This window comes from Thunnus thynnus, chromosome 14 (assembly GCF_963924715.1).
Source record: "Thunnus thynnus chromosome 14, fThuThy2.1, whole genome shotgun sequence".
Classification (NCBI taxonomy): domain Eukaryota; kingdom Metazoa; phylum Chordata; class Actinopteri; order Scombriformes; family Scombridae; genus Thunnus; species Thunnus thynnus.
The window spans coordinates 11316542-11335445 of NC_089530.1; the positions used below are offsets into that span (position 1 = coordinate 11316542).

Below are 18904 nucleotides of genomic sequence, written 5' to 3' on the forward strand. Positions count from 1 at the left end.
CTTAACGTCCTTTGTGATTTTGCAGAATTTGGTCACTCTGGGAATCTCATGTCAGGTTTTTGCTGCTAAGCAGGTGGATTTTGTGACCTCTTACAGAGGTAGAATAAAAATATACACAAGACGAACTTTGGAATTTAACAGCTACAGTGGCAACCATGCTGCACTTCACACTTCAGTCAAGCCAAACCAAAAACAGACAAATGATGTAATGTTACGCACATAAAGTCACTCCAAAAAACACTCTGTTTTACTGTAAACTGAAACATCTACTGAGTAGTTAAGGAATAGTTCAACATTTTGGGTAAATATGAGTATTCACTTTCTTTCCGAGAGTTAAAAGAGGTCTATACTCATATCTGTCCGTTAAATATGAAGCTAGAGCCAGGAGCTGGCTGGCTTAGCTTAACATAAAGACAGGGGGATACAGCTAGCTTAGGTTCTGTCTGAAGGTAACAAAATCCATCTACCAGCTCCTCTAAAGCTCAATAATTAATATGTTATATCTAGTTTATTTAATGCGTTCAAGTACCAGAGTTTAAGTATGACAAGTTACAGTTTTACAGGGTGCTGTATGCAGGATTATTTCTTGGCTGGGAGCAGCGACTTCCCGGAGTCCACAGTGTAATGTTTTTACAGCAGCGTATTTCCCAAAATGTTGAACTATTCCCTTAACAACATCAAAGTGTAATTTCACCCAGCAACATTAGTGACTCAACAGACTAAAAGAACTGCAAAATACCACTCGTCTTTAATGTAACATCTGTGCTGATGGATAGCACTTAAAGTATAAGAGTGTTTATCTCACAGCTAGAGAGATGCCACAGATATGTGGCGACAAGGAGCTACGACTGAGTGATAATTCACTCGCCCACCCACAATTCTAAGGATGTTTGGTTCAAGTGTTGAAATATCAGATTTACTTTGGGCAGAAACAATACTTTACATGACTAACCCTCCTGTTAATGTCCTGTGTGTTGAAAGTTAGATGCAGAATAATGAAAATTAAATTTTACATGTTAGATTCTCCCATGAGTTGAGCTCTGCTAAACTATCCAGGTTTACTGAGAAGTCTGGATAAACATGCCAAACTTCACTGAATAAACCTTGATAACTGTGATGTGTATGTCGTGATGAATAAAGGAGCTTATTGCTACAATTGCTCAGTGTGATATACGCTCATTATAGTCTGAATGGCTGAAGGAAGAGGGGCAGGCGCAGTAATGACAGCCCCCCTCAGTCAGAAGCTCAGCCTCCCACAGTGAAAGCGCCTGGAGTACTCAGTTAAAAATGCCAGTGAAATTTACAGGCCTGCAGTGGGCCTCCGTATTAGAGGAGGTGAAACATGGATGGTGCCCTCAGGACGAGGACCCTCTCTGTCGCTACACGGCTAAATCATCCAGGAACACAATAGAGGGACTATGTGATGACAAAGGAGACTCTGTTTCCTGTTTCTGTCAGTTTCTGCAGATGCACACTTGAGGCTAGTAACACGCACTCCCAGTACAGCATGGTTTCACGAACCATCAAGCGCCTGACTGTTACCTTTAATCTAACCCAGCAGGGTGACACAAATAGCTTCCCAGCAGATGCCTGTTGATCTGTAGCCTTCAGCTGTGATGGTTCTTCCCTTTTCTTCAGTTTTAAATTTTTATCTTGTCTTTGAGCTGTCTAAACATTTTAGCTGGAAAACTGTGCACTTTGATGCTCCGACCAAAAATGACACAAACAAACAAAAAAGAAAATCTGACCGCATAAGCAAATAATTCATATCACACATCAACATTGCAGAATGAGAGTGCTCAGGGTCATGAGAAAGCAACTCATAGAATAGCTGAGGACATGAGCAGCACATGGACAAACCATTACAAACACTGCCAGCAGAAAGACCAGACAAACTAAACTTACCTTCACGTAGGCAGTGTAGCGCTGGCACTCCTCCCTGTTGATGTCCAGGCTGAGCTGCTGGCTCATCTGGCTGATCTGAGATCCGCTCTGGGTGAAGTAAACCCGGGAAGGCTGGCTCTTTTGTCTCTTATCCACATCAGCCGTCAGGTTATACAGCAGCTCTGAGCAGAGACAGAAACACTGTTACACATAATTTAAACCGACAGCGACAGTTCGTAGAGCAAAGATAATCTTGAGAAACACTTTAAGTATGCAGGATTTGGTTTTCTGGTAATTGCCATCAAAACATGAGGAAAAAATAAATGATCGCTTATTGCAGTCAGAGGGAAGATGGTTTCTTGGTCAAATCATCTGACATAACAGGAGTTCTTTGTTTCATGTTGCGCAAGGAAGAAAACAGCGCTAATTTCAGTAAATTTCAGGTCCTTTGCCCATAGGTGTGCTACTGTGATCAACTTTGATTCAGCATTGCCTTTGAGCAATCCTGGTTCAGTTCAGTGCTCAGTACTCATGCTGAAAAGATTACTTTTTGTGCAGATATTTATACAGCTTAAGGTGAGCAGACAAGAATTAACAAAGAAAGGAAATTAATTTTCCATCAGGTGGAGCAGAACTAGTATTAATGTGAAAGAAAACATTGCAATAACAACATTCCTGGTGGTTCTGGTTCCACCCCTGGCTTTGGTGATGTAAACACACTGACCAACTTCAAACTTATTTTGAATTGAGTAATCATAAGCATGAAGTCAGATGTTACCAATGTTTCCGAGAAAGCCATATATGGGCCTTCGGCCATTTAAAATCCATTCCTCTGAATGAATCAACCTCAGTTTGTAGTAATTGCTTCAAGAGGGCGTCATACTGGTAAAACAGTGGGAGGGGTGGCAAACACACCCCAGTCGCACCAAAGCTCACTGTTTCTTCCGTCCAATAGAGGGAACGCCATGAGCTCACTCCAGAGGAGGCAAAGGAAGGTTTCATTATGGGAGTCACCAAACACATGGTGCTGCACTTTCCATGGCGTTCGCCAGACGGGTTAAACAGAGAGGCTTTATTCCTACGAGCCAGGACGTACTCATTACGTAACAACAGTGTTCCTGCTCTCCTGGGGGCCTGTGAGCGACCACACCCAAACACTAGAACAGGACTACGCCTCATTACTCAAGAGGCACTGTACCCAAGAGCCAGTTAGCAAAGACTGAAGGGTAAACCAATGGCCATACGCACTGACCTTCAGCCACAGGCCAAAGGCCAACCATGCTGACTGTCTACAAACTCGTGGAGAAACACTCAGCATGATCATGTTTACAAATTTCCCTCGTTGAAATGTCCACTAAAAGGTCGAGAAGTAAGAATTTCATTTTGTTGTTGAGCAATACCAATGGCAAATGCCTACTGAGATTTTTGGCTATAAAAATTCCATCATGTGCTCTGTTTGAGAACAAAAGCCTCCTGCCTGCAAGCACTTTGAGACATACTCTGCAAAAACTCTTCAACTGTAACAAAATATTTTGCTCATGAGCCACAAAAACTCTCTCACAATGACTCAAGTATTCTGCAACAAGATGTAGTAACTCATCTGTAGATGTTTTTTTTTCTCTGTTCATATCTGTCCGTCTATTGAGCTAGCTTACTTGTTGTGGGAATATGATAGAAAGGTGGGGTGTGCAAGAAACCTATCGATGCTTTTGCAATCAAATATAGTTTAATGGCACTTTCATATCAGATGGATGCCTTTTGTAAGGTTTCACTTGTCAAGATTTGTCCTCACCTATCTGTCCAGGCAGCTGTTTTCCACGGAAGCGCATGCAGACGGTGACGTTGAAGCAGTTTAGGTTCTGGTGGCCCTCGTGGCACTGAGGCACCGAAATGTTGATGGAGACAGGCAGGAAGATTGAGACATCCACCGTAATGACAGGCCGGGACCTATAACCACATCAACCCAGACAGGAACGCAGTGTGGGAGAGACAGGGCATTAAAACGACTCTGAGAGTAGAAACAAATACTGTTTTGCCTCTCACTCACAGTGTCACAGTTACTCACCTCAGCAGCACCACACTATCTGACATGAATGCTCCGATGGTGATATCTGCAACAAAAACATGTACACAAGAAAATATAATATTAATGCAACATCAGCAGAAAGGACTCCAACTGTGTCTGGCATCGCTTTTTACACCTGCAAATCCAAAACAATGCACAGAGGTCCTTAAGTGTCATGCTGGCTAAGCCTGAATATCAGCTGTGGAATGCAGTAAACAAGATGCCTCAATCACGAGTGTTTAGCACTGCTATTGCGAGAGAACGAGGGTCAAAACACATGAGATTAAAAAAAACAAATAGTTTTCTCCTCTTTTTCTATTTGATGTTTTTATTCTATTTTCCTGCTGATGTGGTTCGGAAAATCTTTCAAGCATCCATCCAGTCTGGTATGACCCTACCTGTGTATCCGTTGCCATCCATGTCAACATTGCCAGAGATTGACTGGCCAAACATCTGTAGACCAGGGTTCACACTGCGCCCAGATAGTTTCTGTAACAGATGATACCAGCCTTCAAATAACACATGTGAGCCAACATGGAAAAGAGAGAACATTGTGTGGTTTGCCTGGTATTTGGTGTTGTTTTGTTTGTTATAGATAAATGATGTTTGCTTTTCAGATTTAAAGAGTAAATTTCCATCAATTATTTTGCTTTCATTATGACTGATAACTTTGATATTGTTTTTAATCATATTAAATATTTTCCCCCCATAGTCACAAAACATACTTATTTGCTTTCTTGCCTGTGTTTTAGCTATGGTTCTAGAGCCGGAGGTAGTTAGCTTAGCTTAGTATAAAAACTTAAAGCGAGGGAAACTGCTAGCCTGGGTCTGTCTAAAGTTTTTTAAAAATCTGTCATGTTTTATCTTGTTTTTTTTTTTCTTTCCATACAGAAATGTAAAAACAACCAGTTGGGGTTTTTGGAAAGAGTCAAGTGCTGTTACTATTTCTTGTAACTACTTGCTAGACAACTAATCACTATGACATTACCACATATAAATCCTTGAGAAACCACAACTTGTCATTTTTAGATTTTGTTTTTGTAACAAACCAGATACGACGTGTTAATTAGTAGGCTTTAAAGGCGTTGGTAGGTGTATTTTTGGTCTTGACTAATTGTTTTCACTTGCTTCCAGTCTTAATGCTATGCTAAGCTAATCACTTCCTGGCTCTAGCTCCATAGCACAGATATGAGAATGGCACTGATCTTTTCATCTAACTCTTGGGAAGAAAGCAAATGAGCGTATATCTCAAAATGCCAAACTATTCCTTTAATGTAACATGAAGTGAATTCAGTAGACAGGCCCATAATGACAATAACAAAATGCTTTTTAGGCCATAATTTAAAAAGAAACCCACAAGGAGCAACCTCATTCAGCTTTGTGGGCATAATATGTTTTCCCAAGGCTACATTGCCACCTGTGTTTCTTTCACACATTACTCACCTACCTCAACAGTCACTACATCAACACACATGCAAGGTGACCGCATAGTTTTCATCAAAATTTAGCAAATGTTGGTCAATCCACAAAGAAACTAATAAATCTAGAAATTAGGGAAAGAGGATCGCATCATGACACTCCTTTGTTTAACAGTAAGAACAACAAAAATGGCACAATGTCTGGCAAAAGGAAGTGTTCTTACCATGGAGTATTTTTTGATGATTCCTGTGGCATCTCCATGGTAGATATAAACAGCTCCTCCATATTCATCCTCTTTAGGTGCTCCTATGGCCACATCTGAAGAGACAGATAGAGGACAAAAAGTGTTTGTGTGAAAAAGCAGCATAAAAATGAATGAGTACAGAAATTACATCATGTATTTGTGAATGTGCCCCAAAGCTTTCATTAACCCTGTGTTTACTGACTGCTGGCCAGTGTCTGGGAAACAAGCTGTTACTGTAAGACTCTTAATAGACAATTAAGTGTTGTTAGTGGCCATAAAACTTGTGTGACCTCTGAGAGAGTGGAAACAAGACTATAAAGTGCTGGCAAGAGCACTGAAACAACGTCCCCTTATCCCAATTTCCACAGAAAGACCCACATATAAACTTTCTTTTTATAAACCAAAACACTTCCATACCATGTAGTGTAGCATACCAAAGCAGAAATGGTAAAAGAATGGTACTTTTTTTATTAAATATCATACCATCGTTAACTTATTAAGTAGAGGAGGGAGTTAAACAAGTAATTTCTTTTCAGTGAAACCAAATGGGTATTCTAATTTCTACAGTTCTTCCAAATTAAATGGTAGCAGCTAAGTTGTAAATAATAGACTGTCAGTCAGCGTGCGAGTCTGGCTCTTTCGACACTCCAACAGTGAAGAGTTACAAGATGAGTTATAATTCCCAGCTGCCATCTCTCTCCACATATGCACTGTGCCAGGCTGCAGGCCTCGAGGCGTATCTCACACGGAGATGAAACCGGGCAACAGCTTCCAGCCTCAAGTGTGAGACGGACGCCAAGTCAAGTCCTTTAGAGCCAAGCCAAGTGAGTGCCAGGAAAACAGACAGCGTAAATGTACGTCTCTGTGTGTGGATAAGTTGGTTTGCGTCTGGATGGGTCTGTGCACACAAGGGTGAGAGAGGGCAATATTTTCTACAGATCCCCCTCGCCGCAGTGTAATCGAAACAAAATGTCTGTGGAAATGACGGGTTTTCTTGCACCTACTGAATATCTCAACAAGCCAACATTTGCTTGTGGGCTGATGTGAAGAATATAGACTGTATGACTTTATTACTTGACAGAGGAAATAGCTTTGTTGCTTGACTACAGGACAATGTCACCCTAATTGCACTGGATACAATGATTATTGCTGGATTATTGCTTCATACACCACTGGAAGGAAATTATAAATCTACACATAAAACACAACCCCCAACTTAGTTCTGACCTCTCACCAGTGGCTCAATGTTTTACTAACAGTTCACATGGCCTGTGATAGTTTAGTTTTGCATGTAAGGTTTTGAAATCTCTCTTTGTTGGTGCATTCAAGGACACTCTGGCTTTTGTTTTTTTTTTACTATGTTCATGTTTGTTCACTGTCCTCTGGGCTTGACTTTACACAACACAGCTGGTAAATGTAACGCTTTTCTCATGCTGAACCGCTATGAGAATTTTTAAAAACTCTCCCTCCCACAAATGTATTAGTGCACAATGATAACAAGTAAGACCGACATTCTCTGTGATCGTTTATGTACTCTCTCTTTTTTGGCAAGTTTTGAGGTGCTACATAGTGAAAGAAATTAAAGACAGTGTTGGTATGCTTGAGAAATAGTCAGCACCAAAGTAAAATACAGGTGATTTATGGTTGAAGGGCTAAAACATGTAAAAGCAACACAGTGGTCTCTCTCATGATGATCTTCCCATTGTCAAAATACAGAAGGAGCAAACTTATAACATAACATACTAACATAATAACATACAGTATAAATTAGAAATATAAAAACTTACAAAAATATATTAATATGATAAAAGCCATCATGAACAAGAAGTCCTAAAAGTGCTCAGAAACATTTTAACAACTACAGTTCTATGACAAGTGAGCAAACTTTATCTGCTGATGAGCGTGTGATAAAGCCGAAAGCTCCAGAACAGAAGTGAGTAATTTATTGTCATCATATAAAATTTATTTTTTATGAATTTATGAAGTCAAGCTGACAGCTAATAATATGTTTGCACTGACCTTGATAACCGTCATCATCTATGTCTCCAATTGAGGCAATGCACTCTCCGAAGTGTGCATTGTAAGCATTGTCGCCGGTCAAAACGGCCTCCTCCTCCATCACCCCCTGAAAACAGCAGCAGGCAGATAACAGTTTACGCACTGAGCTGGAAACTTAAAAAAAAGAAGAAGAAAAAAAGTCCTATACTGCTGCAGTGAAGTTACTTGCACTTTCAGTTAGTAGGTTTTTATCCCATAAGTTTAACAACCAAACAGATACCACAATAACTGATCCTCACAGTAACTCATAAATATAAAATGTACATACAGAAGCTCTAATCTTAGTAGGTTAAATAATCTCACTGCTAAATCACACTATTCTTCACTATTTCATTTTAATAACATGATAATTAATATGGTCAGAAATAAATCAAACTACAGCAAAGCTAAAAATCAACCTTACAGAGAATAATAACTTTATAGAGAGAGTCTGTGCCATATATACTGCATTAACTCTGCAGGTTATGGTATCATGTTCCTGCTGACCCACAGATCCCACTCACATTGCCCTTGCTGAGGTACACAGACACCTGGCCCTCATCCCGGAGCTGGCTGTGCATGGGTGCCCCCACCAGCAGGTCCGACAGGCCGTCCTGGTTCAGATCAACTGCACACAATGAGGAGCCAAAGTAAGAGCCCATCTGGAACCAAGCCGAGCCACAGAGTATTGGGTCAGATCACAGACACTTCTCTTCAGTTCATAGTTCATATACACGCTTAGACTGGATTTATGTTCCTTTTCATATCTATACCAATATTAAAAGAATATTTACACAACTGATATCTTAAAGCTGCCCTGACTTCCTTTTATTTACTCTGAATGGAAAGCATTAGCTACCTTCCTGGCTCTGGTTTCTCCTCTGAATCACTGTTTCTGTCCAAACACTTACGTAGACATAAACAGTGCAGTTCTGACAACAAAGCAATTAGAGTCTACAACACACCGTGCAAAATCAACTACTTGATCCCTGAGGCAGACTAAAAATACAGTTGTATTGTTTCTGATGGAGTACAGAATGACAATAGCCTTAATGTAAAATATGCGCTATATGATGATTACAAACAGGACTGTCAGAGACCACATCCGAGCTCATACCATTTTCCCTGAGGCTTGAAAAGTCTTCACCAAAGACACACCATCGATTTTGAAAATGTAAACCTGTGCAGGAGAAAAACAAAATCACTGTAGCAAACAACACAGAGGCCTTCAATTCAACAGCTGGAATAAGACAAAAGATGAAGTGAAGTTCCTACTTTTCCACTGCCGCTGTGCTGAGGTGCCCCTGCAACAATGTCTATTACATTAGGAGCGGAGAAGTGTCCAGCAGTCACAGCATAGCCTGGAGACGCAGACACGGTTAGTTACAACTCCCCTTTTTGTGTTTAACATTCTTACTTGACACAATGATACTCATTAACTGGCTCTCACCAAGATAGCTGTATCTGTGGGAGTCGACGTCTTCTTTGTTTGGGCTGTAGAAGGCTTCAGAAGTCAGGTTGTACACCTTGATTGTCCCAGTCCAGTAGTATGACCCCGGTGCCCCCATCACCACCAGCTCCTGAAAAATACACCCCCCGCATTCATTCAGATAATTCACACAACTGGGATTGTGATTCACCTTCTATCTGCACTATCATAGCCTGCTGAGGGAAAAAAAGGGGAAAAAAAGAGCTGCTGGGTGAACTTCTGGTTAACCAAAGGCCACAGAGTGTTGTGTGCTATCTGCTGTTAACCACACAGCCAGATGGCATGCCAGCTCAAGTTGACCCCTTTGATGTGATGAGGAATCCAGAGCCCAAGTGAAATTGACAGCTGTAAAATGAGTTGTTCACAGCTTTTTGTTGTGATGGTCCACAGCTATTACAGGGACCAGAGCAACACAGTTAAGTACAAATATGTTCTGTTTCTACTACACATACCTCCCCAAACAAGCACTGTATCCTTTCTCATCATCTAAGTCCAATCTGTCATCTAATTCAAATCTGACATGATGCAAATCTGTTTCTCCACTTCCTTCATACAAACAAACTGAACAACACAATGAGCACCTCACAGATCTTTCACACATCTGGGCACCACCAGGCATATGGACCCTGGTTCAGACAAGGATAAGGTTTAACAGTTGGACATCTTTTCTTTAAATTCCTCACATTCTTTCAGAGGGGGGGGTCATTCAAATGCTTTAACAGATCAACACTGAGTCCGAACGAAAGTGTGTTTGATGATTTCTCTTTGGTTTTGTAACAGTGGGTTTATTGTGGAATTCAGCTTTATCAGAGCTTTTCCTGAAGCCAAAAGTCTTCCCTCTCAGCTTTTGTTGTTTTTATAGTCACAGGTTTCACATGATGAGGAGAAAAACCTATTAAGCACAATAACATTAGGTGAGGTTCCACTTGAAAGCTCCTCACCTGAGCTTTTCTTTTCTGTATATATTTTGTGTTTTTTGATGATGTTTTATGTAATAAAGTTATGAAACTACACATGATGTCATACACTGCTGTAAGCCTGAGTGTTTATGACAGCCATGACTGAGATTTTTAAAGGCACTTTCACACTGTGTGGAAATATTCACATCAAAGAATGTGTAGTAACATATTTAACACGTTAGCAAGCAGATCATGTGAAATTATCCCATTTTAGTAAAGGACAACCTTATTTTAAAACCAAAGCAGCATGTGTGAACAATTATGCATGCTCTGTGTTTGTTACTGAGTGTGCTTGTGAGTCTGTCCTGCAGCAGGAAGGCTAAAAAATGTTATTTAGCAGAGTTAAAGTAAAGAGAAAATGCTCTTTCCATCAGGATCTTTCTCCTCAAATCTAGAGTGAGCCTACCTAAGGGCCTAGCTGTACACTGAGGACACATTTTAAGTTATTCTACAGTCTACTGTACTTTACTGTATGTCCCAAATTGAGCGTGACTGTAATTTGAGACTTGAAAAGGACCTTTGCTGAACATGTCGCTGGTGGGCAACATCAGGAAAGAATTATATTGCTAATGTATAGAAAACAAAATGTCTAAACTAGTCAGTTTTAAATTTGTAATTTATTCCTCATATGCACATTTTTCCCTGTCAAACCATATCTTCATAAAAATGCATTTAAAAGTTAAATCTATTTGACCTTCCTCTCACCACTTATGACTACTTACATACACTTACAAATACATGTGAGAGTCAATGAGGTTTTGTGAGATACAAAAAAGTATTGTGCAACCAAGGCTGATGTCATCTATGGATACAGACAGCATCCCTAGCTATATAGAGGAAGGGAAAAGTGTGTTTTCTTTAATGCTTTATCTTGTTGAACCACACCAGAGGTCAAGTGAGGCCACTGCAGCTTTTCCTATCTGCTATGGAAACATAAGCTTACAGTTATCAGGAGTTAGTCAGCAGAGTGCTAGTTGCTTCCATACAAATAGTTGTGTATTTCTTACTGTAGAATCTAGATTTTCCACATCATTTGACATCTTAAAAAACTTGGGGGGGAAAAATCCCCCATGACTCCAAATATATAAAGTTTCTGCTAACTGTCCTCAGAATCCCGGAGAGTCAAAGTCAACAAAAAGTTGAATAAGTCCTCCAAGAAAAAAGAAACAGGAACAAAGAATGACTAATAATGTCTTCAGTAGGCAACATGAAAACTAGAAGAACACATTTTTTTACGATGAGATGTGGTGAAGAAGTGATTCAACTGCTCAGTTTACCAAACAGTGAACTGATAGATGTTTGGCTGAAGGTGCTGTTGAAAAGCTGCGTGAGCGTCAAGACAACAGAGTTCGGATGACAACAAACTACTATCAGAAACAGAGTATTACATGGATTAAGAAGACAAACAAGCGCTGTTACTGACCTCCGTAAAAACTCCCGCTATCCCAGCTTGGCACGAGCCGTGCTCTTCCCCATACTTCTGCTTATAGTCTGTAAGAAAAAACAAACCACAAATGATTTCACTATGTGCTTGAGCCAGCATTTACTGGAGTTTTTCCTGCATTCCATATGGAGCTAGTCAAAGTCCCAGTCCCATCCAAGAGGAATCTGGGGGCAGAAAGCAGATTGAGAAAAGGGGCGCAAACACCACATTCAACCTCTTACTTTAAGGGGGACACAGTGCTCTCAGGTTACAAAAATATTGAGCTTGGATCGGCACAAAATGCACTGTAAATATGGTCCAATGCAAAGTCAAGTCTGGCTTCTCTACAACCGCTGGAAACAAGAGTTACGGAAGGAAGTGAAATCCTGACCTGGGAGCACAATTAAGGTGTAAAACAGCCTTTGATAAATAGCTCTGAGTCACATATCAAAACACACGAAGAACACATTTGCATGAGTCAGCTTGAAATATTACACAGTACATTATTTTTCAAATGGAATTTGATTTTTAGTGCCGTAAAGGGTGCACAAAGGAAAACAACCTGCAGTATGAATGGATTTGATTTACTACAATCAGAAACAGAATCAAACAATTTCTCTACCTTGCAAGAAAATCTTTCCTGATTTTTGGATAATCACGCCAAAATCTGTGTTGCAACATCAGCTGCCCTCATAATTATACCTTTATAAGAATGTTTTCCTTTGCTAAAAGGTGGACGGGGAATACAAACGCTCCTTCTCCATTGGCCAAATGTTCAGTGCGTCACATATTTAACTTTTAGAATAACAAACTTCTGAGTCCTTCAAAAAAGTAGGTGTGGGGTCTTGCCAAAGTACTTGTGTTGGACTGAAACAGGGAGATCACACTTCAAGGCCCTCCTGCTACTTGTCTTCAGTGCCAGAACACCAAGTAGAGGCTGGGAGCAGTTTTGGGCCTCCGTGACTGATGGTGCAGAAATCACGTGCCATGACAAAATATAACCACAGAAAAGCATGAGGAGATATCCTGTGAACTCTAAGGGTTCACAAGATGATACACACGGGGAAAAAAAAGAAAAAAAAAAAAAATTTCAGGTTCACAATATTATGTCATGTCTGTATGATAAATTTGAAGCTATAGCCTGGAGACAGTTAGTTTAAGTTAAAGTTCTCTACATAAGGTCACACGCCAAAAAAGGTTGGCAATCTCTGGACTAAGCCAAGAGGCCCTCTCACCCTTAACACTGCATATTTCCTAGTGTTTACTGGTAAAATAAAGGGTTAATATGGGTTAAACTGAGGGAAAGGGTTAAATGAAGTTTGCCCTGTGCTTGTCCACCACGGTGCCTCTACTGTACCTTCATAACAAGGGATGAGCGGCTGCGTCCTGCCCTGCAGAGTTGGAGGGATGATGGAGCAGTATCCATGTGGAAGGATATGTTCTGAGTTGTAGTAGACGTTTTTCCAGCGGTGAGCACAGGCCTGCAAGAAAAGCAGCAAACAAATTCAGACACTTCAGTCTGCAGGCGTTCCTCCACCACACTGGTTGTTTAAGCCCCTCTCTCGCTGGGCTGGAGTCAGCGCGTCTCTATGGCTGTCAAACGATAGTCAATGAGAGGGGGAATTAAAGCCCATCCATAACCCTTCCTGACCAGCTATGGTCTGTGGTGTGAATATCTCAGATGCAGCTTGAGATTCGCGTTTTCCCAAACAGCATTAAATATTGCAGTGAGAAGAGAGTGCTCACATTATCAGCACCTTCATTTTGTGTTTTTAACATTTCAAAACAGTTCTTCAAGGCTTTACAGGCAATGGGAGAAGTCAAAAGTTCACACAGCACCCAAGATTTAGCAACCATTAGGGAGACATGGATCAAAAGACAAATAAACAAACTGCTTCTTTATTATGTTGCTGCTAAAACACGGAGTACATTTCTAAAACTGACAGTAACAGTCAAAACAACATTTTGCCATTCCACAGATCAGTAAGCAAACAAGGAACTATAGAGTAGATTTCAGACCCTGCACAAATCATGAATGTGGTAATAATTTAGTAGGGGGGTGGTGGTGGGGCTTCTGTGGCTCTGGGGACAGTTGCTGTCGCTTCTCTGAAGACAAAATTCAGTTAATTTCCCCTCACACTGTTTAACTCCTGCAGCACCCCCCCCCCCCCCCCCCCCCCCCCCCCCCCCCCCCAACACACACACACACAGCCAATCTAAATGAATATAAGTGCTCGACACATTGTGGGCGCACACAGAGCGTCAGATGACTGTCTGGAAGCAAGATGCTAGTTGAGAAACACTTGTGTTCCAAAGGAAAGCTTGGCCAACAGTAGTAGCAATACCAGCATGAACTCTCCTCCTTGACTAGAAACAGATTCTTAAAAAAAGAAAAAGATCAATCAGCTGACAAAATGTAGAAAAAGAGAAAAAGGAGCTCTTGCAGCGGCTGACAAGGTCTGTCGAAGCAGCAAAGGAGGACTTTATGGTTGGAGTCTGTGCTGTTGTCATGTTCCTGTTCAGTTAAAGAGTCCGCTGGTCACAAACAAGGCCTTCACTGAAAGTACAGATGAAATCACCACTGTACACATCTGCCAAACAGCCGTTTCCCTTCTGTTGCACAGAAACGTGAGTCCATTCAGATGAGATACAAAAAAGAAGAAGAAAAAAAAAAGCATCTTTGGAGAGGCACAGCAACACGTGGCTCTTGAAAGTCACCTTTCTTTTATCGTACTCCTGTCTGGACGGCCAAAGAGTCTGCAGTTAAAAGCTTGTTGTTATACAACCCCTCGCTCAAATTCCCCAAGGCTGACAACTCCAAGAAGTCCTCAAATTTTGACGGGCTAACGAGTAAAGCCAAGGATAATGGTTTGAAAATCATGCCAATACATTCCACGAAGATATAAAAAAAATGGACCAAAGACAAATACATTGAGAGGAATAGAGGTTTAACAGGCCAAAAACTTATCAGGACATCTTCGGAGGGAGGAATTCTTGTGATTTTTCTAACTCCCAGAGGAGGAGGTCAATCAGCGACAGGTACTCAAGCACATTCACACCTGTCATGAGTGTTTTAAGTATATATGTATGGCTGAGAAGGAGTTTAAGAGTACACGGGTTGCTTTCAGACTGTCCTGCAAGCTGGCTGGTAACCCGCAGGAGACGGAGGTTAACGTTTAATGAAAGGCTGCCCTTGGACGGGACCACCACAGAGGGGCTGAAGCCTAAACAAACTCTGCCAGATGCCCTATGATCTCTGTGCAAACACCCAGGTGAGCACCTCTGGGATTAGCACCACAAGTTCTGATTTCTCTCAACCCTTCTCTCATTTTTCATAAACAACAATCTACTTTTGACAAACCCTGTTCCACTGACTCTTCCAGCTTCAGACACGAGGTAAATGTCACAGTATTATGTAACCACGCAGCAGTTTCCAAATCTGTCTCACTTTAGTAGCTACTCCAGCTTTGACTATGCAAAAAATAATAATTCAAAATCACAATTTTAAGTTCATTTTTTACTAAAGCAATTCAAAGCCTGGTTTCACTAGAATGTAAGCATGAAACACAGAAAGGAAGGACAAGCTTGGCTGTAACGTTGAGACCAGCTGCGGTTTAACTGTGTGGTTCATGGTAAGACATTTGTAACAATGATGTTGGTATAATCAGGTCTGTTTTTACGAGAGTACATGGTTCGCATTAAACAATTTGCTGAAGTGACTGCGGCGTTGTGTCCCTGAACTCACCAGTATTTTGCCGTCAGCTCTGTCCTGGCGGGCCAGGCTGACCCCCATCCACTCATCATCTCTATCGCCTTGGCAGGTCTTCCCACACGACTCTCTCTGCTTGTTTCCTGAAAGACAATGAGAGCAGTTTGCAGACGTTGAGTCATCAGGACAGAGGATGTCTTGGAGTAAGTAACTTGTTACTTGTTTGCCATTGTCAGCTTTTTGGACTCTGGGTTTTATTATATTATTTCTGCTGAATGTGCAAGTGATATTTACTTAGTTGACCATTTGGCAAACAGAAACCTTAAAACTAAAAATAGGGAACTGTTTGTCTACATTTTGTACTTATCTCAAGTATTGCACAACAACTATTTATGGGTAACTGTACAGCTGCTGTCAATGCCGTGAGCAACCTTTACAGAGGGAGACCAATATTAATTTAACAATAATTTTTCTTCTACATAAGCATATAACAAAAACACACAATTTCAGCATAGATCTCTTCAAAATGCTTTTTTGGGGCAATGTGACCAAGATATGTACTTAGAGGGACATTTTAAAAATAAACTTATCAGTGCTCTTTGTTGGACAAACTACGTCATGGAAACATTGTTTCTAAATAACTATTCTATTTTCGACATTCTGAACAGCAATTTCTTACACAAGCATGTTTATATCTACTCTCATTAAGTTATCACACCTATTCTAAAGAGGAACAAACAGAAAACAGGATATCATACTTTGAGGAAGAGGAAGATTGAAAGCACAGCTACAGAGATATCCATCTTTGCAATATGCAATATAGTCACAAATCTACACAGCTTCATATTAAAAGTGTTAACTACAAATTGAGTGTAGCTTTACTCTACTAGTGTATGTAGTAGCACATTACTGTTGTAACATAAATCTACATCATTGGGAAAATAAAGAAAATGAAAAAGAATAAGATCTGTGGGACATTTTTTTTCTTTTCAGAGTGCAAATCTTAAATAACAGAACATTATTTCACTAAGTTGTTCACTTCTCCAAGTTTTATTCTACTTCTCCCTCAAGACAATTGATTCAGCACAATGGCATGTAGCTGAGAGTGTTTCTCTGTGTCAGTGTGTTTGGGTTCCCTGAGGCCCATCAGAGTCCAGCTCCTCCGGCCCATGTGCTTCACTGAGCGCAGCACACGCTCGCTTTGATAATGTCTGGGTTTTTTTTTTTTTTTGGTGACACATTGACTGAGCACAGGGTTAATATTAAAGCCATGCGTGCACCCCGGCTTTCTTGACCACAAGAACAGAGCCCGGTTCGTGGGGGTGGAAGCTCTACTTTTTGGCTCGTGTGCTTGGAAAATATTAGCAGAAGCATAAATCATATGTATCAAAATATTTATGGACCTCTGCACACAGAACCCTGTTGTCTTGTGCATGTCTCCATATAGCCTACCAGGTTCTGTGCTACTCTAGTATAACAACTCTTCCACTAAGACTAGTATAAGGCTGTATTATTCTCATAAAACAAAACAGATGCTTGGGGGAGTTCATGCAGAGCACGGACAAGAAAAAGTTACATGTCTGTGTGTGTGTGTGAGTATGTGTGTGTGTGGACTGAATCACCAGATTGTGAACTTTCCTGTGAGGTGAGTGTTAATTTCTACATCTTTTGTGTGGGTGCATGTGTTGTCCTGAGGCTACAGTTAGCTGGATGTCATTACAGGCTCTTTTGTTGATGCAGCAGGCAGTGACTGACCTCTTCCCAGGTCCATCTCTGTGCAGCGGCGGTCTGGGTTGCTGTGAACTCGACACTTATACACAGCTCCAGGAGAGTGCACTGAGCTACTGTAGGTAGAGTTTGCCTTAGGAGCCCCCACTATTACCCTGCAGACATGAAGAGAAGGGAGAGGATGGGACATAGCGGGTGTTTTCACCCTCCAAACACCTTACAGTATCTCTAATCTGTCTACAGCATTTACATGAAAAATCAGAATCTGCTGCCATCAGAAAAAGTTACAGCACAAATAGAACATATTACGCATTCATTTTTAAGTTTGTATTGGGTGTGGATGCAGCCTGAGCTCTAGAAACACTTAAACATTTGTTTAAAAGTACTAATCCACTGCATCATTGACAAGCAAACAGCAGCATTTCCAGGAACAGTAAAACATGAGACTCACCAGCGTGTGTTGTCATGATAATGCTCCAGCACAGAGTAGCCAAAAAAACTAGAATTTGGTCCGCGGAACACCAAAGGATGTTCTAAGTCTATATTGTAAGAATAAGCCACTGAAATGGAGAGATAGACATAAAAAACATGTTGTACTCCCGTTTTTTGTCTGCGAAGAGGAGCCATCCCTTTGCGCATCATGCGTAATAACGCGGTTAAAGTGTCCAAAAAGAAGGGGAAAAAAGACAATACGCAGGATTTGTCAGATCTTCAGTGGTCAAACAGTTAAAAAAAACTATATTTCAGTAAATTGTCCTGGTCTAGTACAGCAGGTAGGCTGTAATAGCATGAGGAAAAGCTTGAGGAGGAAAGTTAACGGTCCGGTAAATAACGGTGCGTCAGCTTCTCTCCATTCTGTGTCAATCTGAGAAAGTTGTTGCTCGCAGGCTCCCTGTCGTGAAGATAAATGCGGTCAGCTGCGGCAAGTTAACATGAGCTATCCGGGATGTAACAGAAACTACAACAAGTTATGCTCAAAATAAAAGCAGCAGTGTTGGTGGAGATGGCTGCTGCAGCTCACTGAGCTCGGAGAGTTTTACTGTGAACGGTGAAACCGGAAAATGTGGTTGCGCCGTGCAGCGTTGACGATGGTAACGCAGTCATGGAGAGACGCGGATGGTTTTGAGGCGCAAAGCATCACATTTCACCCCTGGGCTTTGGGGGATCAGTTCAGTAAAGCTGAGAGATGAGGGCGCACTGCTGCCCTCTAACGTTTCCTACTGACGATGAGCAGTGTTACATCAACATTTTCATATCAGAAGATATAATGCAGTAGATGAGTATTCATTCAAGATCTGAAGTTCTCATATAATGGGAATAAGGGTCACCAAGGAGCCCGCAGAGCAACTTCTTTAAGAGTCAGCACAAAGAGAAAATGTAGTAGAACATTTCTACTTAATTAATTGCAGCTTTTATAGTAAGAAACATTTTTTTGCAAAATTTTACAAAATGAAAATTACTCAAAATAACCCTTTCAAATATGGTTTCTTGAGACAAATCTTACAGCAACCGTCTGTCACCAGTTTCATATGTTGTGGCCATTTCAATCAAATATTTTTCCTTGTTTAATTAGATTTTTTTAGAATCCTGAAGATATAAATGATCCAATATTTGCAAGAAAATAGATACTTTCTTTTGCAGAACTAGGATTTTTCTGCTTTGCTCATTTGGTGATTGTTTATGTATATCCTTTTATAAATACCTTTGTTTCTGAATAGATGAGAAGCTGTACTCTTAAAGAGCAAAACTGGCATTTTAAAATAGAAATAAGGCATATATTACCAAGAATTATAGAAAGCACATTGTTCAGTTAACCTTTTTGTCCATTATGGACTATGGTGATGTAATTTATATGCATCTATCATTCTGCCCTAAAGTTTATAAATGGGGATGCTTTACAACTCGTCATTGTATTCTATATCAGAAAGTTGGGTGGCAGTTGTTGGC

The 18904-nt window shown here is 40.7% G+C and overlaps 1 protein-coding gene across 1 annotated transcript in view; it reads right to left on the reverse strand.

Annotated features, from left to right (window-relative positions):
- Window positions 1–18057, reverse strand: part of itga9 (integrin, alpha 9) — a 48681-nt gene extending 30624 nt beyond the window's left edge. The window contains exons 1-15 of the mRNA XM_067609819.1: window positions 17409–18057; window positions 16985–17112; window positions 15266–15372; window positions 12878–13001; window positions 11521–11588; window positions 9100–9229; window positions 8925–9010; window positions 8767–8829; window positions 8174–8311; window positions 7632–7737; window positions 5592–5686; window positions 4348–4438; window positions 3950–3995; window positions 3677–3831; window positions 1906–2066 (exon numbers count right to left, since the gene is read on the reverse strand). Coding sequence (XP_067465920.1) covers window positions 1906–2066; window positions 3677–3831; window positions 3950–3995; window positions 4348–4438; window positions 5592–5686; window positions 7632–7737; window positions 8174–8311; window positions 8767–8829; window positions 8925–9010; window positions 9100–9229; window positions 11521–11588; window positions 12878–13001; window positions 15266–15372; window positions 16985–17112; window positions 17409–17599 — 1689 coding nt within the window. The 5' untranslated portion in view covers window positions 17600–18057. The remainder of the gene's footprint in view (window positions 1–1905; window positions 2067–3676; window positions 3832–3949; window positions 3996–4347; window positions 4439–5591; window positions 5687–7631; window positions 7738–8173; window positions 8312–8766; window positions 8830–8924; window positions 9011–9099; window positions 9230–11520; window positions 11589–12877; window positions 13002–15265; window positions 15373–16984; window positions 17113–17408) is intronic.
- Window positions 18058–18904: the final 847 nt, after the last annotated feature.